The 26,816-nt window shown below is 37.5% G+C and overlaps 1 protein-coding gene across 3 annotated transcripts; it reads left to right on the top strand.

Moving 5' to 3' along the window:
• The first annotated feature begins 10,212 nt into the window (after positions 1-10,212).
• On the top strand, positions 10,213-18,724 carry LOC115410498 (uncharacterized). 3 transcript variants are annotated; one of them, XM_030122154.1, is made up of 6 exons: positions 10,215-10,362; positions 10,455-11,457; positions 13,686-13,693; positions 13,805-14,098; positions 15,584-15,691; positions 17,728-18,724. In XM_030122154.1, the coding sequence occupies exons 4-6, from the start codon at positions 13,879-13,881 to the stop codon at positions 17,835-17,837; spliced, it is 438 nt and encodes a 145-aa protein (XP_029978014.1). In that variant the 5' UTR covers positions 10,215-10,362; positions 10,455-11,457; positions 13,686-13,693; positions 13,805-13,878; the 3' UTR covers positions 17,838-18,724. The 3 variants fall into 3 exon arrangements, with proteins under 3 accessions (XP_029978012.1, XP_029978014.1, XP_029978013.1); XM_030122152.1 differs by lacking the exon at positions 13,686-13,693 and having other exon boundaries at positions 10,213-10,362; XM_030122153.1 differs by lacking the exons at positions 10,215-10,362; positions 10,455-11,457 and having other exon boundaries at positions 13,583-13,693.
• Positions 18,725-26,816: the final 8,092 nt, after the last annotated feature.

Below are 26,816 nucleotides of genomic sequence, written 5' to 3' on the forward strand. Positions count from 1 at the left end.
TGTCTGTATCGTAGTTGTGTGTCTGTGTCGTAGTTGTGTGTCTGTGCCGTAGTTGTGTGTCTGTATCGTAGTTGTGTGTCTGTGTCGTAGTTGTGTGTCTGTGTCGTAGTTGTGTGTCTCTGTCATAGTTGTGTGTCTCTGTCATAGTTGTGTGTCTGTCATAGTTGTGTGTCTGTCATAGTTGTGTGTCTGTATCATAGTTGTGTGTCTGTGTCGTAGTTGTGTGTCCGTGTCATAGTTGTGTGTCCGTATCATAGTTGTGTGTCTGTGTCATAGTTGTGTGTCTGTGTCATAGTTGTGTGTCTGTGTCATAGTTGTGTGTCTGTGCCATAGTTGTGTGTCTGTGTCATAGTTGTGTGTCCATTGTGTGTCTTCCTTCAGTGTGTCGTTTCGTCCATGCGTTTACTGTCCAACTCTTTTACCTGCGTCTACTTTCCTGCACATTCATGATAAACTGTGTGTCATGTGTCATGTGTGATGTCATCGTAAACGTGCGACGTTTGTGTTTTTATTTTTACGTGTCGGACCGAAAACACCTGACGACGCTTCGTAAACGTGTGGTGTTTGGTGCAGACGTGGAAACTGTGGGAGGGCTGGACATCTGTCAGTGTGTCCTGTTTGTGTGAGTGTGGCAGTGGGTTTGTCATTGTGTTAAATGACTACACACACACACACACACACACACACACACACACACACACACACACACACACACACACACACACAGTGTTAGTGAGGGGTGAAATTGACTTGTTTCAGTTTGGAGACGCAGAGGAAAGAATAATGTGGACACACAGCTATTATCCAGACGGACGGCCTGACCTCCTGTCCGTCCGTCCGTCCGTCCGTCTGGACATTTGTCTGTTTGTCACATTGAGGCGATCAAAGCTGCGGTCGGCATGACAACCAAAAACACACCCATTATCCCCCTCTGTCTGCGCTCTGATTGGTCCCAGTGTTTTCCCCAAATACAATTATGTGTGTTTGTGCCTCCAGCCTGAAAAGCACAGCAGCACAAAGTACAAGTACACACAGTACTACACACACAGTACTACACACAGTACTACACACAGACACTGACAAAGTACACACACACAGTACTACACACAGACACTGACAAAGTACTACACACACAGTACTACACACAGACACTGACAAAGTACACACACACAGTACTACACACAGACACTGACAAAGTACTACACACACAGTACTACACACACAGTACTACACACAGACACTGACAAAGTACACAGAGTACTACACACAGACACTGACAAAGTACTACACACACAGTACTACACACACAGTACTACACACAGACACTGACAAAGTACACACAGTACTACACACAGCACTACACACAGACACTGACAAAGTTCACACAGAGTACTACACACCTACACCGACAAAAGTACTACAAATACGCACACAGCACTACACACCTTCACTGTCAAAATACTACAAATACACACAAAGTACTACACACCTATACTGACAAAGTACACACAAAGTACTACACACCTACATGGACAAAGTTCTACAAATACACACACAGTACTACATTCGTTCCACAGGCTCCTGCCATGTAGTGCAACATTACATAATTGTATATTTTCTATTATTTATTTATTTATTTATTTATTTATTTATTTATTTATTTATTTTCTGTTAGAATGGTTCCTTTTCTGGGTTGATCAGTTTTCTCTGCTCTTTTGTCACTAAACTGTGGGTTTGTTTATTTTCTCTGGTTTATTTGCAGATTATTACCTTCTGTTTTTACTCGACAGAACGTCCCAGTTTTGTGAGCCATCAGGTTGTACTACAGGTACTAGTACACACAGAAGTACACAGATGAGCCATCAGGTTGTACTACAGGTACTAGTACACACAGAAGTACACAGATGAGCCATCAGGTTGTACTACAGGTACTAGTACACACAGAAGTACACAGATGTGCCATCAGGTTGTACTACAGGTACTAGTACACAGAGAAGTACACAGATGAGCCATCAGGTTGTACTACAGGTACTAGTACACACAGAAGTACACAGATGTGCCATCAGGTTGTACTACAGGTACTAGTACACACAGAAGTAAACAGATGTGCCATCAGGTTGTACTCCAGGTACTAGTACACACAGAAGTACACAGATGAGCCATCAGGTTGTACTCCAGGTACTAGTACACACAGAAGTACACAGATGTGCCATCAGGTTGTACTCCAGGTACTAGTACACACAGAAGTACACAGATGAGCCATCAGGTTGTACTGCAGGTACTAGTACACACAGAAGTACACAGATGTGCCATCAGGTTGTACTGCAGGTACTAGTACACACAGAAGTACACAGATGAGCCATCAGGTTGTACTGCAGGTACTAGTACACACAGAAGTACACAGATGAGCCATCAGGTTGTACTCCAGGTACTAGTACACACAGAAGTACACAGATGAGCCATCAGGTTGTACTACAGGTACTAGTACATACAGAAGTACACAGATGAGCCATCAGGTTGTACTACAGGTACTAGTACACACAGAAGTACACAGATGTGCCATCAGGTTGTACTGCAGGTACTAGTACACACAGAAGTACACAGACATGAGTAGAGTTCCTGCAGTAACAGATGAAAACGAGGTGAAAGCTGTAACTGGAGGTAAACAGTGTTCTGAGGTGGAAGCGTTGCTGTTGCTCTCTTCATTTTTCATCCCAGTGGGGAGGACGTTTCCCTTCAGACACGTCTTTGTCAGAACAAAATAACTGATTCTGACATTTTTTATTTTTTTATTTTTGGTGATTGAACACAACATGAAAGGCAACGGAGAGACAGATGAAAATGAATTCTTAATCCAACATGGAACATGTACAGAGAACTACGAATACTGCAGTACAGACAGACAGACAGGTAGACAAACAGAAATACAGACAGACAGACAGACAGACAGACAGAAATACAGACAGACAGACAGACAGGCAGACAGAAATACAGACAGGCAGACAGACAGAAATACAGACACACAAACAGACAGACAGGTAGACAAACAGAAATACAGACAGGCAGACAGACAGACAGGTAGACAAACAGAAATACAGACAGGCAGACAGACAGGCAGACAGAAATACAGACAGGCAGACAGACAGAAATACAGACACACAGACAGACACACAGACAGACAGGCAGGCAGACAGACAGAAATACAGACAGAAATACAAACAGACAGACAGGCAGACAGAAATACAGACAGAAATACAAACAGACAGACAGGTAGACAGACAGAAATACAGACAGACAGGAAGACAGACAGGCAGAAATACAGACAAACAGACAGACAGACAGGCAGACAGACAGACAGAAATACAGACACACAGACAGACACACAGACAGACAGAAATACAGACAGAAATACAAACAGACAGACAGGCAGGCAGAAATACAGACAGAAATACAAACAGACAGACAGGCAGGCAGACAGAAATACAGACAGACAGGAAGACAGACAGGCAGACAGACAGACAGAAATACAGACAAACAGACAGACAGGCAGACAGACAGGCAGACAGACAGACAGACAGACAGGCTCTGTTATAATGACACTCACTCTGCTGTGCTTTGATAATTATAATGTATTTCAAGGCGGCGTACAAATGAACACGTTGCGCTGAGTGCAGTGAACGCATCGTGGTCCGATCATCTCCTGGACGGCTGCCAGGTGTCCACTGTACGTCCAATCACTTTGCGGACACCGGAAGGCCGTGGGCGGGGCTACGGGTTTGTGACTGCACGGTGGATGAGCGACACAGAAGTATAGCATCGCCATGGGAAGTGCTGTTGCCGCGGTAACGTCAGACCCGGTCACACAAAGTGACATTAGTGGAGGCTCATCACAATAAAACAGACCTGGTGACAAAAAAGGACCTGAGTGTTTGTGTCAGTTCCACTGGTGACACTGACACTGATACTAATATTTATTTTTAAGCAAAATCTCCAAATTCGCAGCCTTGGCCCAACGACTCCGTCCAACAGAAAGTCTCCGTTTTAGTAACTTTTCATCACAAAGGCCTTTAGATGAAACCGACCAGACTGTAAGACGACTGGGTTCATAATACTGAACTATTATTTGAATTCACATAGTTGAAGTCTGAAGTTTGATCACATATTCGTCAGTAGTAGGGATGCAAATTATCGATTAACCCATTAATCATTAGTTGGGTTGACCTTATCGATTGATTAACGATTAATTGATAAGATTTTTCTGAGAACCTGAACTTCTCTTTCGATAGCGTCTATAAGAATAAAAGCTAAATATTGTTTCGATACGTCATAAAAAAAGCATGTCTTATTCCTTAATGACTGAGTTATTGAACCATTGGATCCAGAACAGACAATGACATTTATGGAGCAGAACTAAAGAAATTCAATCAAATAAACTGATCTGAAGAGAGGCGGTTTAGAAGAAAGCAGCATTTCTGACTTTGCATCACGACACGATGGAGCCAGACTCCAGCGCAGATTGTCAGAGTTGGTGTTTTCCTTCTCCTCTGACATCTTCAGAGTATCCTGGACATCCTCAACCCCTAAACGATAAAACCGATTTCCACTCAGTCCCAAATGAAATACTGTAGAAAGCACAGAGAGACGGAGGAGGATTATTTGGCATTTGGACATAATCAGCATCTGCCGCTGATTATTTAACGAGTCCTGTAAACAGCTGTCAACGCGTTGGCTGTGCAACCACGGTGGATCTTGACATTTTGAATTTAAAGTTACTGCAGAATAAATCGACCGCAGCGAACAGAGACAATGCAGATGGAATGGAGGAGAAGAAACCACCACTGAAAGGCAGAGAAGATTAAGTCAGAGCTGAAGTGAAAATGTTGGACCAAACAGTAAATGTTCTGATGAATGTGGTGTGAATGGACACGTTCACCCCCAGTACCCCCCCCACCCCCCAGTACCCCCCCACCCCAGACGCCCTTCTGAACCACTGAAAGGGCATTATCTGCACCAAGGTTCGAATAGTTTAGGATTTTTCATTCTAGTTTAGTTTTATTTAGTTTGGACTTTTTTCCTCTAATTCAGTTCGTTTTAATTTGTTTTTAGAGCAGGTTTGGTAGTTTTCAGCGGTGCGACTCGGTTGCAGCAGCTTCATGTTCCTAATCATCGATCTTAACCCTTTCATGCACGAATTATGAGAACCTTAGTCAAGATTTTTTTCTTCAGTGTTTAGCCATGAAAAAAACAATGCAATCGAGTTTTTTTTTCTATGGAGTTACAAAAATATCCATGCATTTAATTTTTGAAGTAAAGAAATATATGTTTAAAACCCAATATCAGAAAGTGATATGAAAACAATGAAATAAAAACATTTTTAATGCTGCTAATCTGATGTCTTCTCACATTTGAACATATTCTAGTGCTAGTAATTCCTCACTTCATGGAGATAATATGCAAAAAAAACCTTCTTGTCTAACAAATAACAACTGATTTACACTCAAACATGTTAGTGCAGATCAGGTTTATCAAGAACAGTACAGTTACAGTAATGATCTGAATTCCAGTGTATGGGATGGTGCATGAGCGTCCACTGTGTTGGCTGATATGGAACTAAAACAACAATTAATATACAAGAGAACAGCTGGAGAAGAACTGACCACTGGAGTGACCACTGGAGTGACCACTGTGCATGAAAGGGTTAATTTGGTTTGATGTACTGTACATTGTACTGCACTGGTAAATGACAATAAAAGCTGTTCTATTCTGACTTTCTTTTGTTAGTTTTCATTTTCTTCTAAATGCTTAGTTTTAGTTTACTTTAGTTTAGTTTTAGTTTTGTTGTATCTAGGGATGGAACCATATGAAAATTTCATTTCACGGTTATTGTGACCAAAATTATCACAGTTATTATTATCGCAGTGTTGTGGAAATCGTGCTCAAAATGTTCAAAAAGTACAAATACACACACTGAAATAATTTAACCAAGTTGTATTCTGAAAACAAACAAACAAACAAAAACAAACTAATAAAATATTGGCACAATGTCCCTTCTGTGTCAGAAACATTCAAATATTAACCCTTAGTGGTCTGAGCCTATTTTGTCTGTTTTTCAGTCCTTTTGGTTTTGCCTTTATATACTATAGAAACAAATGTTTACTATACCCATGTTTGGGATCTGTGTTTTCAGCCCAACTTCATCTATCTCATCTGTCTATTATTTTTACACTTTAACCTACTATAAAAACACAAAAGGACAGAAAATACAAAAAAATATAAAATCCGATTTGAAAAATGTATATAATTTATTGCATAAATAACACACAGATGCTTAACGAACCTTTTCAAAGACTTTAAAAGTGAATATTGGTTCCAAATATGAGGTATAGAAAATTAAAATTGTAATAACTTAAAACTATATTTAAATATTTGACATAAAAGCAGATCTGTACATAGGTGTTTTCTCTGGAAAAGTGCGATAATCAAACACACTTATCATGAGAATTAGAATTTAAACAGTAATACTAACCGTTGGCAATTTTACCGCGGTTTATTGTTATACCAGTAATCGTTACATCCCTAGTTGTATCTTTAATTTTCTTCACAATTTTACCAATGTTATACCTGGTACTATATGTTTGGTGTATTTGTAATTGTAATGTAATTTGTAACACACATGTGTAAATGATAAACTGATAAACTGAGGTAAAATATTGTTAAAATTGCACTTGTTTTTCTTAAATAATTTAAGTTGTTCATGTTATTCAGATTTCTAATATAACGTTGTAGATGTAAACATTATCAACATGTAATTTTACTTATTTCACTGGTACTATTTTACTGGTCTGACCCACTTCAGATCATATTGGGGTGAAAGTGGAACTGAACTAAAAAGAGTTTCACACAAAGGTTTAAATAATTTTGGATTTTTCATTTTAGTTTAGTTTTATTTAATTTTGACTTTTTTTTTTCTCTAATTCAGTTCGTTTGAGTTTGTTTTTAGAGCAGGTTTGATAGTTTTTATTAGTTTTCTTTTTTTTTTCTAAATGCTTAGTTGTAGTTCAGTCGTCTCTTTTCTCTTCTTCTCTGTCGTCGTATTCAAATAAATCCCAGACAGGACTCTGCTGCTTTCTCCCAACTTTAGTCTGCATGTTTCCAGGTAGAGTGGGGACCAGAAGACGACTGGAAACCACAAGTGAACACAAGAGACGGACCGTCAAGTACCGTATGGTGCTGCTAGCTAAAGATGCTACAGTGAAATAAATTGCTGTCGTATCAATCCGATGTTGGAATTTTATCCACAATTTTTATATGTTTCAGTTCGTTTTGTAAACACACAATACAGTTTCAGATAGTCATTTCGGTTAATTATAGTTTTTATTTATTTCAGTGAACGGAAAAGGTTTTTCAATTCTAGTTTTCATCATTTCGTTCGTTTTCATTAACGATTGTAACCCTGACCTGAACCCCTCCAGCCATGAAAGATTAGAGCATTTACACACCAACATGCAAAAAAATACACAAAAGCACTAAAATAAAGCAAAAATAAGATCAAATACACTAAAAAACAATAATGTTAACCATAATAACCTTGTTTGAGACCCCTGCTGCATCAATACCTAAAAATATCGATACAGTACTTTTTTTTTTACTATCGATACAGTATTGTGAAATGAAATATCGCGGTATATGGCAGAAGCGGTATTTTCTAACTCCCCTATGACACCGCTGGACCGTCTTCAGCGCTGACGGACACAAACACCAGCAGGAACTCAGTCCAACGTCCACAGAGGACGGACAAACCCACTCAAACTGAGCCGTGGTCGTGTCTGTCAGAGACGCGGCCGAGACAAACGCCGCTGAAAAAGCAGACGGAAAGGCCGAGCATGACACCACAGAAGAAGAAGGAGTCTGCGCCCATGTGTGGAGGACTCATTCCACTCCCACAGAAACAGGTGTGAACAGTGACAGTGACATGTCATTTACTGTTGGAGACACTAGAGGGCAGCAGAACCCAGGTTTTCTACAGGCAGCAGCAGCACAGACCCAGTCCAAACAGAGGACTCATTCAGATTGAAGAATTCCAACATCTGGATCTGGATACATGTGCATTACAGATTAGATCTACGACGACACAAAACATTTAGGAACAGGACAAATGTTGTTAAAATTGCACTGAATTTTCTTTAGACATTTCAGGTTGTTCATATTTGTTCAGGTTATTCACATGTTATTGTTAAGGAAGAGTTTTTAATGTAAACATTTTCATAATTTAATGTTTTTTGCACTAAATCAAAGACAAAAAAATGGGTGTTGTCATTATTTATAGGTTATGATGATATTTTTGAGTTTGATGCCCTAACTTGCACTTTGCAAATTCATCCCAGGGCCGGATTGGAACCTTTGGGGGGCTGGTTTTGGCCCCCAGGCCACATGTTTGAAACCTGTGCTATAAATGATAAGTCGTTGATAAAACTGTTCTTATATTTCTTAACAAATTTCATTTTTTTCAGGTTATTCACATCCTTTTTGTTTGGATAGTTTGTAAATGTAAATACTGACATAATTGAATGTTATTTTTTGCACTAAAACCATTTGGAGTTGTCATTATTTATTGGTTATCATGCTATTATTTTACTGGTCCGGCACACTTCAGATTAAATTAGGCTGAATGTGCCCCCCCCCCAGAAGAAAATGAGTTTGACACCCCTGATTTCTAGGCTACATGTGCATTACAGATTAGATCTACGACGGCACGAAACATTTAGGAACAGGCCAAATATTGTGAAAATTGCACTGAATTTTCTTTAGACATTTCAGGTTGTTCATATTTGTTCAGGTTATTCACATGTTATTGTTAAGGAAGAGTCTCTTAATGTAAATATTTTCATAATTGTAATGTAAATGGAATTATTGTGCTTTTCTTCTGACTAAGATTGCTATGTTCTTGATATTTGTATTATTATGTATGTTTTGCAAGTGCATACATGTTAAATTTCATTGCATGTTCAGAATAAATCACTAAACTAAATTAATTTAAGTTTTTTTTTTTACACTAAATGAAAGAGGAAAAAAAATGGGTGTTGTCATTATTTATAGGTTATTATGATATTATTTTTGAGTTTGATGCCCTAACTTACACTTTGTGAATGGTGGGCCGGATTTGGGCCCTGGGCCGCATGTTTGACACCTGTGCTTTAGTCCATCTGATCAGCTGTTTCAATCATGCATCATATCATTATTATAATCAATCACCTGAATCTACTATCCACCCTCTATTCTGTTTTATAAAAGCCAAGTGACCTCTGTGTGTGTGTGTGTGTGTGTGTGTGTGTGTGTGTGTGTGTGTGTGTGTTAGGGATGAAACGATATGAAAATTTCATATCACAGTTATTGTGACCAAAATTATCACAGTTATCATTATTATCGCAGTATTGTTGAAATTGTGCTCAAAATGTTCAAAAAGTACGAATACACACTGAAATAATTTAACCAAGTTGTATTTTGAAAAAACCCAAACCCAAAAAAAACCAACAAAATAATCAGCACAATGTCCCTTCTGTTGCAGAAGCGTTCAAATATGAACCCTTAGTGGTCTGAGTCTATTTTCTCTGTTTTTCAGTCCTTCTGATTTTGCCTTTATATACGATAGAAACAAATGTTTACTATACCCATGTTTGGGATCTGTTTTTTCACCACAACTTCATCCACATCATCTGTCTATTATTTTTTTCACTTTAACCTACGTGTGTTCACATTCCAACCAACATCAACAGAAGCAGAGGATTGTGGGAAGTGCCACTGGTCCAGACACAGTAGAGTCATGAGAACAGATGAACAGTGTCAGTGATGTGTCAAACCCAGAGTCTGTGCATCATTTTCACTGTTGAACTCACACTTTGTGTTGGTTTTCTTTCCAATATTCACTGCAAAAAGGATTTTCAACAAATGAACAGAACTTTTGTTTCTGATCTTTTGCCTAAAAAACAAAACTATCCTTGACAAGACACTTTTACACTAGAAAACTAATCCAACTGTTCCTCACTGAGACATTGGAGTTGATGGAGTTTCTCTTCACTAGTAACCAGCTCTAAGGTCCAAACACTGATGTGCACCTGCACACAGGATGTGCTCCTCCGTCTCTATGGTAACCGGCCCCGCCTCCTCTCCCCTCTCCCAACCGCAGCGGGGGGGCCCACGGGAGGTGGGAGGAGCCCTTCCGAAGCGGGCGGCCCGGGTCTGATGTCCCAGCTCGTCCTGCTTTGTCCTCAGCTGCAGCAGACGCCGCTTCTCCCCAGGTTCACCAGAGGAAACCATACAAAATGCTTCTGCTGCCGCCGGCTGCTCTGTGCTGTCTGTGTTCAGGTCAGTGTTTCCAGCCAATCAGGAGCCACAACACTCTACCTGTACAACACGCACACACACTAACCTTCATCCACGCCTCTGTTTGTCTACAGCGCTGGTCGCCACGGCAACACAGCTGATTCAGGAGGATGTAACACTGACCAGGAGAGTCGGTCAAAATGTCTCCTTCAGCTGTAGAGGAACTGAGGAGTGTGATGGCAGTGTTACATACTGGTACCAGAAGAAAGACACAGAAACATTCAAACTGATTCTCTACATTAGCTGGTATAGTGGTTCCATTTATAACGATTTTAATCATCCTCAGAAAGCTGACTTCTCATCTGTAGATAAAGGTAAAGGTTATGAGTTGCAGATCCAGACAGTTGGACCCTCTCATTCAGCCTCATACTACTGCGCCTGTTGGAAGTATGACAGTTCTACCCACAGTGAGAAAAGACTCCTGAAGTCTGTACAAAAACCTCCAGATGCACAAACATCAACCAGCGTGAGTGACACCAACAGAACAGGAAACCACGGCAACCATCCCATAGTTCAGCTCCATCTCACACACAAACCAACTGATCTGAGGACACTTTGAATCCCATACATTTCCTATTTTCCAGTGGATTTGACCCATTTGAACAGGTTTAATGTTGGAAAAAACTGAGCAGAAAAATCCCAATCCAAAGGACAAACACAATCAACCTGAAGAGTCATGGACACGGACCAATGTTGGACTCAGAGTTGGATCCATGAAAATGAACAGTCCATGAAAACCACTGCTGTGTTTGTCCACTTCAAAGCTCAAGTCAATCCTCTGGAGACCATGAATGGGAATCCATCCATCACTGGGTCCAGATCCAGTCCATGTGGACTAAAGGACTGAACAAACTGTCCAACTGATGCACAAAAGACAAAGACAAAACCGTCCTGTTGATGTGAATATGAGACAAACACATCATGGATCTGGAATCTCATCCTGGTTCAGCATCTGGACACGTTTAGTCCACGTCAGCCCACGGCGTCGGAGCACACAGGTTTTTGTACCAGCATATTTCACTGTGGGAGGATGGTCCTACCTGATCTTTGGTTCTGGGACTAAACTGTACGTAACAGGTAAGAATCAACATTTAATATCATTTATTTACTTGTAAATCTGTCAAATGTGTTTAAGTCAGTTTGTGCTGATTCAGGTTTGACAGGTTTTGATTTTTTATTCAAAGTTCATAATTATTCATGCAGCTATTTTTATAGAAATAAACTTTAATTCTATTTTAAACTGTCTCTATTCAATAGAAAATATTCTTCATAAAAACCAAAATGTGTATTTTTATTATTTTATAAAACCTGATAAAAGTGAAGTTCAATCATCTCAGTCATTCAGAAACAACTGCAGATTCAAAAAACATCTGATACATGATGTGAAAAATACATTCAATTATATTTTAAAAGCATTTTTAAATGATAGGTGATGTTAATTAAGTTAATTGTGACAAAAATATCAGTTCAATCATATCGTATAAGTATAATGATACTGTTATTTACACATGTCAATAACCTGTATTACAAACTGTTCACATTAAGACAAATGGACACAATTAGATTATTAATGATAATGTCCAGAAATACAATAATTAATAATAAAATAAGTACCTTAAAGTAATTAGGATACATTCTTTTAAAATAAGTCAACATTTATTTATGTCGTTTTTACATAAACACTGTTCAACACAAGTGACACAAATTAATTTCTTTCAAATCTTTAATGTGATTTTATTTTAAATCTGATGATCATATTGTTCAAACATCTCAGTCATTCAGACAAACCTGCAGATTCAAAAACATGTTTTACATGATGAGAAAAATACATGCAATTCTATTTGAAATGCACTTTTAAAGCTCAGTGCTGTTCAATATGTTAATTGGGTCAAAATAGAAGTTTCCATTTGTATTTGACATGATAATGAATGTGTTTAATTAATAGTATAAAGACTAAATAATACCCAAATACACACTTATATTTACATTTGTGTCTTACACATATATTTCTTCTATTTAATGGCCTATGTTCTGTGAAAGTACTGGAACTGAGAGTAAAATAGCAGTTAATAAACATATAAAGGTAAATATATTGAATCAGTTCAATCCCAGATATAATAAATATGTTGTACTTCACTGTTTCATGACTTTAACATCTTCTTTATGTCAGAACTTTTGTAAATAAAAGAGTTTCTGTGATTATTGAAATGTTTATTCCAAACAGTCTGATAAGATATTATACATGACATCAATTATACAAAGTACACTGAAAGAAGAAAAAAAAGGGGATCAATAATGATCATTAAAAGGAGGAGAGAGAGAAAAAAAGGGTAGTATAAGTCAATTAAATAAGGATGTAAAAAATGGAAAATAAAAAAGATATTAACAAGCCTGTACATTTAACCAAACACACTGTGAGGAAACAAGACAAGAAAAAGAAAAAAAAGGGGGGGGGGGGGGGGGGGTGCATAAGTACATTTATAAGTATACACACAAGGTAGCATTCATAGTCATAATACAAAGAAAGAAGAAAAAAAAAAAAGAGAGAGAGAGACAGAAGAGTGGAACAGTGCACATGTACATTTAGTATTAGGATATTCAAGTACAAAAGGCAACCACGAACAGAAGAGTAGCACACAAAAAGAAAACACAGAAAGAATATTAAAAAAAACTATTAGATTATTAATTAGAATGTCCAGAAATACAGTCATTAATAATTACCTTCAAATAATTCAAATACATTCATTTATTGATTTTTAATATTTATTTATTTTTGTGTGTATTTTAGTGTAGTTTGTAAGAGTCTGAGTACCGAGAAAAGTGATATATAAAACCCATTATTATTATTATTATTATTATTATTATTATTTTATCATGTTTTAATATATTTTAGCGTATTCTAGCATATTCTGCGTATATTTAAGTCATTCTTTGTGTTTTGTGTGTATTTGGTCTTATTTGTGCTTTCTTTCAGTGCTTTTCTTTGTGTTTTGTGTGTATTTGATCTTATTTGTGCTTTCTTTCAGTGCTTTTCTTTGTTTTGTGTGTATTTGATCTTATTTGTGCTTTCTTTCAGTGCTTTTCTTTGTGTTTTGTGTGTATTTGATCTTATTTGTGCTTTCTTTCAGTGCTTTTCTTTGTGTTTTGTGTGTATTTGATCTTATTTGTGCTTTCTTTCAGTGCTTTTCTTTGTGTTTTGTGTGTATTTGATCTTATTTGTGCTTTCTTTCAGTGCTTTTCTTTGTGTTTTGTGTGTATTTTTCCACATGTTGCTGTGGAATCGCTCTAATGCTTCATGGCTGGAGGGGTTCAGGTCGGAGCTTTAACACTTGATTCTTTCTTCATTCATGGTGTGCTTCTATAGTTCAGTGCTGGTTTCTTGCTCAGTCCGTGTTGCTCACCGTGTCCACGTGTCCACCTTCAGATGATCCGGTGCTGAAGCCCGTGGTGGGCGTGTACCCGGCGGCGTCCACGGCCCCGGACGGGAAGACCTCCCTGATGTGTGTGGCCTCAGGCATGTCTCCTCCTGAGGTCCGCTTCTCCTGGAAAAGACAGAAGGACCACGGAACTGAGGAGGATCTGCCCGACGCCCAGGGAGAACAGCTGGAGGTCCAAGAGTCTGGACGGAGAACCTCCATCAGAACCATCCATCAGAACCACAACAGCTCAGATAAATACTGGTGCACGGTCCAGCACGAGGGGGGCACCACCCACCAAGGTGAAGGTTCTAGTTTCAGCTTTATTATTATTGATCATCTACAATTTCTCTATTGATTACCATGAGGTCGGATCCAAAACATACAAATACATAGAAACACATGGATGAGTTTATCCTCTTATTTATACACACATTAAATACATGTGGTTTTTTTTTTTCTCACTTTTATCCATAATGTCTCAGAGGTGATTTTTCATTTTCTCTCTTTCTTCACTTTTTACCAAGTAGCTTTGAACGTACACACATAAACACAAAACCAGTTGAATTCTACAAACATTCACTGGACGTTAATGTCATTGAATGGAGTTTGAATTCTTTGGTTTATTATCAGTTGGTTTGATTCTTTTTACTGTTTCTGCTGCTTGTTTGACTTTTCTTTCCAGTAAATGTAGATTATTGAAGTATATACAGAAACAAACCAAACATTTTTATTAGAATTACTGGCAGAAAATGTCACTGAATTATGATTTTTTTTTTGTCATTTTTTTTTCTTTTCTTTATTGTTTCCAGTTGTTTTTCTTTCCAGTAAATGTCGATTATTGTCGTATCCAGTCCCAGTCAAAGTCAGTTTTATTGTCAGTTGTTGCCATATGTGCATCACATATAGAAAACTGAAATGACTAAACTCTAAGGCCCCACGCTGCAAAATGAACAGAGCAGAAAAAAAAACAATCTTGTCACTACGAGAATAAAGTCATTATTTAATGAGAATAAAGTCGTATTTTTATGAGTAAAGTTGTAATATTTGGAAAATTTGACCGAGTTTCCAGTTTTACAGCGAAGGCAACAAGCGAAGCAGCAATGTGTTGCTGGTGGGTTGGGTTCAGTATTTGGCCTTTGTGCGTAAACGCCAAATGAAAGAAGAACTTCACAAAATGTTCCAAGTTCCACATTATTCAATGAGTGGGAACGACTTTATTCTGATATTATGACTTTATTCTCATTAAATAAGGACTTTTTTAAAACTACGACTTTATTCTAGTTAAATAATGACTTTATTCTCCAAATATAACGACTTAATTCTCATAGTGACAAGTGTTTTTATTTTCTTCTGTGGCCCTAATACACTGTCGTACACACTCAGAAAACTCCACACATTTTTATTATAATTACTGGTCGTAAATGTCACTGAATTATGATTTTTTTGGTCATTTTTGTCTTTTCTTTATTGTTTCCAGTTGTTTTTCTTTCCAGTAAATGTCGATTCTATTTCCTACATTTCTCACATTAAAGCGCTGGAACATGTTGGATCAGCTCAAATATTGCAGCGTTTCTGTTTGATGGATCTGTTTGTTTGATGGTTCTTAGATGGAGTTCATGATGTCAGAGTCGACAGGATACAAAGTCAAATATCCAGATTTTCAGCTGCTCAGGATCAAATGAATAAAGCCCAGCCGTCAACACCCCCCCCCCCCTTGCTGTAGTTGATCTTCCTGGGTTCATTCAGAGCAGCAGCACTGACATGGATGTGCTTTGGTGTTTCAGAGGTTCCAGCTTCAGCCTCCTGTCCTCCACAGAGAAGGTCAGCAGACCCACCAGCTCTGCACAAACCACAGCAGAAGATCAGCCGCCGCCTCCTCATGGACAGCGCTGGTATTCTGCCGCACCTACCACCACATATCGTTAGCCTCGGAGCACCGCTGACTAAGTCCCATTTTTCACATCAAAGCCAATGATGCAAAATGAAGCAGCGCAAAAGTGACGCACATACACCATATGATGTTGGATCTGACTGAGGAAGAAGAATCCACCATTAAACTAGAAGGAAATATTCATGTTTTTATGTCCCATCCTCATGAACAGGACATCTGACAGCTGGAGACATCATGTGTCCCAATATTTATGTCCACACAGTTTACAAACACCAAGATTTCAGTCTTTTTTTTTTCTAATTTTTTCATCTCATGTATTTTTTTTAATCTTGTATTAATTTTTGTTCATTTTATTTACTCTATTTTGCTCTTCTTGCGCATTATTTTCTATAATTTTGTTCATTTTATCGCATACTTTGACTGTTTTTCTTCACTTTGTTGCCTGTTTAATGATTTTTTCTTCAATTTCTCCCATTAAACTTGAAGGAAATACTGGAGTTTGTAAACTCTGTGGACATAAATATTGGGACACATCATGTCTCCAGCTGTCAGATGTCCTGTTCATGAGGGTCTGACAGAAAAACAGCAATATTTCCTTCAAGTTTAATGGGAGAAATTGAAGAAAAAAAAATCATAAAACAGGAAAAAAAGTGAAGATAAACAAAGTATTCAATAAAATGAACAGAATGAATGAAAAAAATATGGAAAATAATACGCAAAAAGAACAAAATAGAGCGAATAAAATCAACAAAAATTAATAGATTTACAAAATAATACATAACGTTAAAAAATTAGCAAAAAAAAAAAAAAAAGAATAAAATATTGATGTTTATAAAAATGTACATAAATATTGGGACACATCATGTCTCCAGCTGTCAGATGTCCTGTTCATGAGGATCTGACAGAAAAACAGCAATATTTCCTTCAAGTTTAATGGGAGAAATTGAAGAAAAAAATCATAAAACAGGAAACAAAGGGAAGAAAAACAGCCAAAGTATTTGATAAAATGAACAAAGTTATAGAAAATAATGCGCAACTAGAACAAAATATTTTACTAAATATAATTTACTGTAAGTTTTTCCACTAAAACAAGGAGAAAAATTTGGAGTTGTCATGACTTCTTTATAGATGTAATGTAATCTGATGTTTTTCACATGAAACTAAGAACATTTGGAGTGATTATTTATCGGTTATTATGCGATTATTTTAGTTGAGATCACATTGGTCTGTATGTGGAACCTGAACAAAAACCACTTTGACATCCTTGATTGATATCTTGATTCATATCTTCAGTGTCATTTTTGGCGCTTTTCAAATTCATCCTAGGGGCCGGATTGGACCCTTTGGCGGGCCGGATTTGGTCCCCGGGCCGCATGTTTGACACCTGTGCACTACAACATGTGTCCACCAATGTTGAACGTTTACATTTGATCCTTTAACGCTTTGGAATTTTCAGGATCTGGAATTGACTGTTGTTGAACGGATCATTTACAAATGTCTGTCCTTGTGTCCTGGTGTCTTCATGTCCTCGTATCTTCATGTCCTCGTATCTTCATGTCCTCGTATCTTCGTGTCCTCGTATCTTCGTGTCCTCAAATCTTCGTGTCCTCGTATCTTCGTGTCCTCGTATCTTCGCGTCCTCGTATCTTCGTGTCCTCGTATCTTCGCGTCCTCGTGTCTTCATATCCTCGTATCTTCGTGTCCTCGTATCTTCATTTCCTCGTATCTTCGTGTCCTCGTGTCTTCGTGTCCTCGTATCTTCGTGTCCTCGTATCTTCGTGTCCTCGTATCTTCGTGTCCTCGTATCTTCGTGTCCTCGTGTCTTCATATCCTCGTATCTTCGTGTCCTCGTATCTTCGTGTCCTCGTATCTTCGCGTCCTCGTATCTTCGCGTCCTCGTATCTTCGTGTCCTCGTATCTTCGTGTCCTCGTATCTTCGTGTCCTCATATCTTCGTGTCCTTGTATCTTCATGTCCTGTTGTCCTTGTGTCTTCCTGTCCTTGTGTCCTCATCTCCTCTCGTCCCTCCGTCCATCAGTGTCCTTCCAGGTCCAGACCAGGCTGAAGCTGCTCTGTGGACTCTACACCGTCCTCATAGTGAAGAGTCTGGTCTACTGCTGTGGACTCTGTCTGCTCATGAGCCTCTGAAACCAGGGACCGCCCACCACCGGATCACATGACCACCCGCTGTTCACCGCTCGCCTTTTCTCACATCACTTCAGCTCCTTCCTCATTTTGCTCAGGATTCACACGTGGACGTTCGGACACGTCCCGCTCGGACGGACATTTGGACATTTGACTTCCACATGTCCAACATTCTATTTACAGATACTTAATAGTTCACAGTTGAGTTTGCTTTGATTTTCAGGATCCACTTCATTCCACCTCCATCATCGTCTGAATAATAGAAAAATACACATTCACATCCATTCACATCCAACAATAATGATCCCATTCTTTTCATTTCTGTTGAAGATTTCATTGATTTGATCGTAGATTCTGAAGGTCTTTGCTTGGATTGATGTTTATCATCAGATGCATCTAGAGTTTCTCTGGATTGATTATGATGAGGTCGCTTAGAAAACATACAAATACATAGAAACACATGGAGGAATTTATCGGCTTATTTTCATTTTAATACACGTTTTTTTTTCTCACGACCACAAATCTCACACTTTGTCGTTTTTATCATTATTCTGTCATTTCAATAATGTCTCACGTCTGATTTTGAATTTGAAGTTTTCAGATTTTACCAAGTAGCTTTAAAATACATACACACAAACCTATTATTATTATCATTATTATTATTATTATTATAATTATTATTATTATTATTATCATTATTGAAATAATTACTGAAGTAAATGTGATTGAATGCAGTTTGAATGTTGTGTCTTATCTTCAGTTGTTTTTATTCGTTTGAATGTTTCTAGTACTTGTTTGCTTTTTCTTCTCACTATATGTAGATTATATACAATATGTTCATGAGATTCAACCAGTGGAACTTTTTCAATAAACTCAAATATTGCAGCGTTTATGTTTGATGGATATCTTTGTTTTATCGTCAGTAGATGGAGTTAATGATGTCAGATTGGTCGGAAAACAATCAACAGATTCACATCTTATTATTATTTGAGATTGAAATGGATTTAAAACAAAAAAAAGAAGAAATCTGTGAAGAAAAGTCAAGGATTCAACTGCATAAATAAAAACAACACAACAAAAATTAAAGTTGACATAAATTTTCTTCGGGCCAACATCATGAAACTCAACCTCTGTGTTGATGATACTGTTATTTTAACATGAAAAACCTGTAGAAAGTGCAAAAAATATAAAATAAAGGAAATATTAGTGTTTGTAAACTCTGTGGACATAAATATTGGGACACATCATGTCTCCAGCTGTCAGATGTCCTGTTCATGAGGATCTGACAGAAAAACAGCAATATTTCCTTCAAGTTCAATGGGAGAAATTGAAGAAAAAATCATAAAACAGTCAAAAAAGTGAAGATAAACAAAGTATTCAATAAAATGAACAAAATGACTGAAAAAAACATGGAAAATAATACACAACAAGAAGAAAATAGAGCAACTAAAATGAACAAAAATTAACAGATTTACAAAATAATACATAACATGAAAAAAGAGCAAGAAAAAGAAGGAAATACTGATGTTTATAAAAATGGACATAAATATTGGGACACATCATGTCTCCAGCTGTCAGATGTCCTGTTCATGAGGATCTGACAGAAAAACAGCAATATTTCCTTCAAGTTTAATGGGAGAAATTGAAGAAAAAAATCATTAAAAAGTCAAAAATATGAAAATAAAAAAAGTATTTGATAAAATGAACAAAATTGTACAAAATAATGCGCAACAAGAACAAAATAAGCCACAACCTGAAGGAAACTGCAGAAAAAATACTTAACCAATGAACTTTAATAAATGACAGTGGATGGACACACATGGTTTATTGGTTATATATATATTCAAACACAAACAGCAATACATACTTGTTTATTTATTTATTTTTTAATCATTTTTTCATGTTATGTATTATTTTTTAAATCTATTAATTTTTGTTCATTTTATTTTCTCTTTAATCAACAAATCATGTGTGTCCATCCACTGTCATTTATTAAAGTTCATTGGTTTAGTATTTTTTCTGCAGTTTCCTTCAGTTTGTGGCTTATTTTGTTCTTGTTGCGTATTATTTTCTATAACTTTGTTCTTTTTATCAAATACTTTGGCTGTTTTTCTTCACTTTGTTGCCTGTTTTATGATTTTTCTTCAATTTCTTCCATTAAACTTGAAGGAAATATTGCTGTTTTTCTGTCAGATCCTCATGAACAGGACATCTGACAGCTGGAGACATGATGTGTCCCAATATTTATGTCCACACAGTTTACAAACACCAGTATTTCCTTCTAGTTTCATGGTAGATGTGTCTTCCTCAGTCAGATGTGATGACAGTAGATGGTTAGTTGTGGGAGAAAATTCTTCTTTCCAGTCCGAGCAGGAAAAACATGGTGGAAAATATTGATAAATGGATGCCACTTGTTCCTGATTCCCTTCTAAATCCCATCTTCAACAGGGCTGTCAAACTCATTTGAGTTCAGGGGCCACATTCAGCCCAAATTGATCTCCAGTGGGCCGGACCAGTAAAACAACAGCAGAATAACCTGGAAATAATGACCACTCCAAATGTTTCCTCTTTGTTTCAGTGCAATCAAGATGAAATTATACAAATATGTACATTTGCAAACTATCCAAACAAAAATGATGTGAATAACCTGAAAAAAACTGCAATTTCTTGAGAAAAATAAGTGTAATTTTAACAATATTCCACCTCAACTTACCATTTCTACATGCATATTACGGATTGGATCCACAAAGGCACAAAATATTTAAGAACAGGAAGAATAATGTTCAAATTTCACTTCCAAAATTTCAGGTTTTTCACATTTTATTGTTAAAGGAGAGTTTGTAAATGTTAATATTTTCATCATTTACTGTAAGTTTTTCCACTAAAACAAGGAGAAAAATTTGGAGTTGTCATGACTTCTTTATAGATGTAATGTAATCTGATGTTTTTCACATGAAACTAAGAACATTTGGAGTGATTATTTATCGGTTATTCTGCGATTATTTTAGTTGAGATCACATTGGTCTGTATGTGGAACCTGAACAAAAACCACTTCGACATCCTTGATTCATATCTTGATTCATATCTTCAGTGGAATTTTTGGCGCTTTTCAAATCCATCCTAGGGGCCGGATTGGACCCTTTGGCGGGCCGGATTTGGTCCCCGGGCTGCATGTTTGACACCTGTGCACTACAACATGTGTCCACCAATGTTGAACGTTTACATTTGATCCTTTAACGCTTTGGAATTTTCAGGATCTGGAATTGACTGTTGTTGAACGGATCATTTACAAATGTCTGTCCTTGTGTCCTGGTGTCTTCATGTCCTCGTATCTTCGTGTCCTCGTATCTTCATGTCCTCGTATCTTCGTGTCCTCGTATCTCCGTGTCCTCGTATCTTCGTGTCCTCGTATCTTCGTGTCCTCGTATCTTCGTGTCCTCGTATCTTCATGTCCTCGTATCTTCGTGTCCTCGTATCTTCGTGTCCTCGTATCTTCGTGTCCTCGTATCTTCGTGTCCTCGTATCTTCGTGTCCTCGTATCTTCGTGTCCTCGTATCTTCGTGTCCTCGTATCTTCGTGTCCTCGTATCTTCGTGTCCTCGTATCTTCGTGTCCTCGTATCTTCGTGTCCTCATATCTTCGTGTCCTTGTATCTTCATGTCCTGTTGTCCTTGTGTCTTCCTGTCCTTGTGTCCTCATCTCCTCTCGTCCCTCCGTCCATCAGTGTCCTTCCAGGTCCAGACCAGGCTGAAGCTGCTCTGTGGACTCTACACCGTCCTCATAGTGAAGAGTCTGGTCTACTGCTGTGGACTCTGTCTGCTCATGAGCCTCTGAAACCAGGGACCGCCCACCACTGGATCACATGACCACCCGCTGTTCACCGCTCGCCTTTTCTCACATCACTTCAGCTCCTTCGTCACTTTGCTCAGGATTCACACGTGGACGTTCGGACACGTCCCGCTCGGACGGACATTTGGACATTTGACTTCCACATGTCCAACATTCTATTTACAGATACTTAATAGTTCACAGTTGAGTTTGCTTTGATTTTCTGGATCCACTTCATTCCACCTCCATCATCGTCTGAATAATAGAAAAATACACATTCACATCCATTCACATCCAACAATAATGATCCCATTCTTTTCATTTCTGTTGAAGATTTCATTGATTTGATCGTAGATTCTGAAGGTCTTTGCTTGGATTGATGTTTATCATCAGATGCATCTAGAGTTTCTCTGGATTGATTATGATGAGGTCGCTTAGAAAACATACAAATACATAGAAACACATGGAGGAATTTATCGGCTTATTTTCATTTTAATACACGTTTTTTTTTCTCACGACCACAAATCTCACACTTTGTCGTTTTTATCATTATTCTGTCATTTCAATAATGTCTCACGTCTGAGTTTGAATTTTTCACATTTTACCAAGTAGCTTTAAAATACATAAACACAAACCTATTATTATTATTATTATTATTATTATTATTATTATTATTATTATTATTATTATTATTATTATTATTATTATTATTATAGAAATAATTACTGAAGTAAATGTGATTGAATGGAGTTTGAATGTTGTGTCTTATCTTCAGTTGTTTTTATTCGTTTGAATGTTTCTAGTACTTGTTTGCTTTTTCTTCTCACTATATGTAGATTATATACAATATGTTCATGAGATTCAACCAGTGGAACTTTTTCAATAAACTCAAATATTGCAGCGTTTATGTTTGATGGATATCTTTGTTTTATCGTCAGTAGATGGAGTTAATGATGTCAGATTGGTCGGAAAACAATAAACACATTTACATCTTATTATTATTTGAGATTGAAATGGATTTAAAACAAAAAAAGAAGAAATCTGTGAAGAAAAGTCAAGGATTCAACTGCATAAATAAAAACAACACGACAAAAATTAAAGTTGACATAAATTTTCTTCAGGCCAACATCATGAAACTCAACCTCTGTGTTGATGATACTGTTATTTTAACATGAAAAACCTGTAGAAAGTGCAAAAAAAATATTAAATGGTCAGATTTATGAAACAAATATTTACAATCTACTAAAGTTCATTAATATGACACTATTTCTAATATCAAACTGACCATATTTATTGAACATGTTGAATTATTTTCATATCAGAGCTGAAGGTTAAAGGTTAAGTGAAGCACTTTGAATTGTCTTGTACATGAAATGTGCTACAGAAATAAACCTGCCTTGCCTTGTCATTTTTACATTTCACTAATTCATCCCACGGGCCGGATCGGACCCTTTGGCGGCCCTCATTTGACCCCCGGGCCGCATGTTTGACCCCCCCGCTCTAAATAAAAACCTGTTGATTTCAGTCTTTGACTCACATTATAATTAAAGTTTGATAAAATAAAATTAAACATGTATCTTTTTAATATCATTAAGGTTAAGGTTCAGATAATGAACAGTTTTTCTTCTTTAAATGTTTTCTAAATAGATGTAATAATTCAAATCACTGATAAAACTGTCCTTTTTTCGGCCTTATTTTTATTCTGTTCGTTAAAGTGAACAGAGGAAGGTAACTCTACAAACCACAGTGTGGTGGTTTTAGTTCCCGTCTCAGTGTGGTTCATGTTCTGCTGCTCCGATAAATGACAACAGATTGATAACAGACAGGAAACTCAACGACGGAGTCAACTTTTTTTCTGTAAATGTGGAGGTTTCATCTGGTGTGAATGTGGAGGCTGTTGAACAGAGGAAGTGTTGATTCTCTGTCAACAGTCTAATAACCACAGAGAACACATTCACATCTGATCATCCACCTCCTCCCACGTACGCCATCACAAACACGTTTTTACACCAAGTTCAACCACTAAACACAGTCCACCCACCAGGAGCTCACAGACTCAGTTTAATCCAGATTCAGGCTTTGACCAGTTCAAGACAGACCCTCAGAGAAAAAGCACAAAATGAGGAAGACTCTGCACTGCTGGAGGACACACAACAACACAACTACACAACAACACACAACAACACACAATGACACAACCCAGTCCAGTCCAGTAGAGCTCAGTCCTTCTATCGCCCCCTTGTGTTTGACAATATGAACTCTTTCCTTCTGTTCTCTCCTATTCAAATGTCACGACTACACCATCTGCAGCTCACAAAACACAACACAACAATAAAAAAACTAAACACACAACACAACAGAACACAATGAAACATAAAACACAAAACAGCGAAAAAAAAAAACAAGACAAGAAACAACAATACAAAAAAACACACAGCAAAACACAACACAAAAAACACCACACAAAAATGCTACAAGACCCCACAACAACAAAAAAACAAAAACACAAAACAACACAACAAAACACAACAAAAAAAACACAAAACAACACAACAAAACACAACACAACTAAACACAATATAACACAACACACAGCCACACATCAGGTCTGTTACCAAAACTGGTTTTTGTCATTTCTAAATATTGCCAGAGTACGACCATTTCTCTCTGGAGCCAGTGCACAGACTTTGATCCATGCATTTGTCACAAGTGGAATTGATTCTTGTGACGCTCTCCTTTCTGCTCTTCCTCAGAAGACCATTGCACCGCTGCAGCTGCTCCAGAACTCTGCAGCCCGACTGCTGACGAGGACCAGAAAGACAGAACATGTGACCCCAGTGCTCAGGTCTGTGCACTGGCTCCTGTGAGCTTCAGGATCCATTTTAAAGTGCTTTTATTGCTTTTTAAAACTCTTACTGGTCTTAGCCCTATTTCTTTATCTGATTGGCTTTTAACATATGAGCCCTCTGGGACCCTCAGGTCCTCAGGTGGTCATCTCTGAACTGTTCCTAGAGTCCACACTAACACTCATGGGGAGGCCTCATTCAGCTTTTATGGCCCCAAACTGTGGAACAGCCGACCTGAGGACCTGAGGTCCGCTGCCAGTGTTCAGATTTTTAAAAGGAAACTCAAAACTTCTCTTTTTAGTCTAGCTTTGAATTAAACTCTTACTGTAAACTTTACTTTGTTGATTGTATTTTTATTTGCAACTGTGGGACAGTGGGGGGTTTTGTTGTGAAACACTTTGTGCGACATGTACCATGTATGAAAAGTGTTATAGAAATAAAGTTTGACTGATTGATTGAACACAACACAACATGACAAAACACAATATAACACAACCCACCCAATCCCAGTCCAGTCCAGTCCAGCTCAGTCCTTCTATCGCCCCCTTGTGTTTGACAATATGAACTCTTTCCTTCTGTTCTCTCCTATTCAAATGTCACTACTACACCATCTGCAGCTCATTCTCACATGTGCTTTTACTCTGAACATCAGAAGAAGAAGCAGAAGAACAGCACAAATCCAAACACAAACAACAGCTTTCCAAAACTGTCCAACAACCAAAACACAAATGAATGAAATAAACCAACCTGACAGGATGAAATGTCCAATCAGGGACATGAGCTCAGACATTTCATGGAGTTTGGCTTCCTTCAACAAATCCTTCAACCATCCTGACAGACGTGTCAAACCTGGAGGACATCTGAGGGACGTCCCACCGGGACGCTTCAACAGCCCGTCCGTCCAAATACGGTCACACCCACAATTCTTCAGTGTCATCAGCTTGGATCTGAGAACACAAACACATACACAATTATCAAAGGGAATCAGCACTGGATTGTTTTCAGCACAACAGCAGTGGATTCACACACACAAATACTGATGCAAAATACAGCTGTTTTCACACAGGACAATCAAATCAGCTGTTTATGCACAAAGTCAATCAAACACCACACAAAGTGGCTTCCAGGCAAATTGGAGACACTGGATTTCAAACTCCACTCCAAACCTCAACTCTATGTTTGAAAGGACAAAGAAAATCTTCAAGTAGATACAAGTAGGAAAAAGAACAAGCCAATAGAAACTGTTTAGGGCAGGGCTGTCCAACTCATTTGACTTCAGTTCCACATTCAGCTCCATTTGATCTGCAGTGGGCCCAACCAGTCAAATAAGAACAGAAGAAGAGACAAATAATGGAAACTCCAAACTTTTCTCCAGGTTTTAATGCAAAACAACTTCATTTACATGATGAAAAGGTTTACATCTACAAACTATCCTTTCAAAGGATGTGAACAACATGAACAAACTGAACAAATGAGGAGAATTTGAACAATATTCTGCCTCAGTTTATCATTTACACATGTACATTAGAACTTACAGATCACAGTGGATCTACAAACACACAAAACATTTAATAACAGGCAGAATATTGTTCAAATTGTACTTAATTCTCTTCAGAAATTTCAGGTTGTTCATATTTGTTCAGGTTATTCACATGTTATTGTTAAGGAAGAGTTTTTTAATGTAAATATTTTCATAATTGTAATGTAAATGGAATTACTGTGCTTTTCTTCTGACTAAGATTGCTATGATTCTTGATATTTGTATTATTATGTATGTTTTGCAAGTGCATACATGTTAAATTTCATTGCATGTTCGGAATAAATCACTCAACTAAACTAAATTAATTTAAATTTTTTTGCACTAAATCAAAGAGAAAACAAATTGGTGTTGTCATTATTTATAGGTTATTATGATATTATTTTTGAGTTTGATGTCCTAAATGGAAATACTGGCATAACTGAATGTTAGTTTTTGCACTAAAACCATTTGGAGTTGTCATTATTTATTGGTTATCATGCTATTATTTTACTGGTCCGGCCCACTTTGGATTAAATTAGGCTGAATGTGCCCCCCCCCCCCCCCGCAGAAGAAAATGAGTTTGACACCCCTGATTTCTAGGCTACATGTGCATTACAGATTAGATCTACGACGGCACTAAACATTTAGTAACAGGAAAAATATTGTTAAAATGACACTGAATTTTCTTTAGACATTTCAGGTTGTTCATATTTGTTCAGGTTATTCACATGTTATTGTTAAGGAAGAGTTTTTAATGTAAATATTTTCATAATTTAATGTTTTTTGCACT

The sequence above is a fragment of the Sphaeramia orbicularis genome, chromosome 19 (assembly GCF_902148855.1).
Source record: "Sphaeramia orbicularis chromosome 19, fSphaOr1.1, whole genome shotgun sequence".
Lineage (NCBI taxonomy): Eukaryota > Metazoa > Chordata > Actinopteri > Kurtiformes > Apogonidae > Sphaeramia > Sphaeramia orbicularis.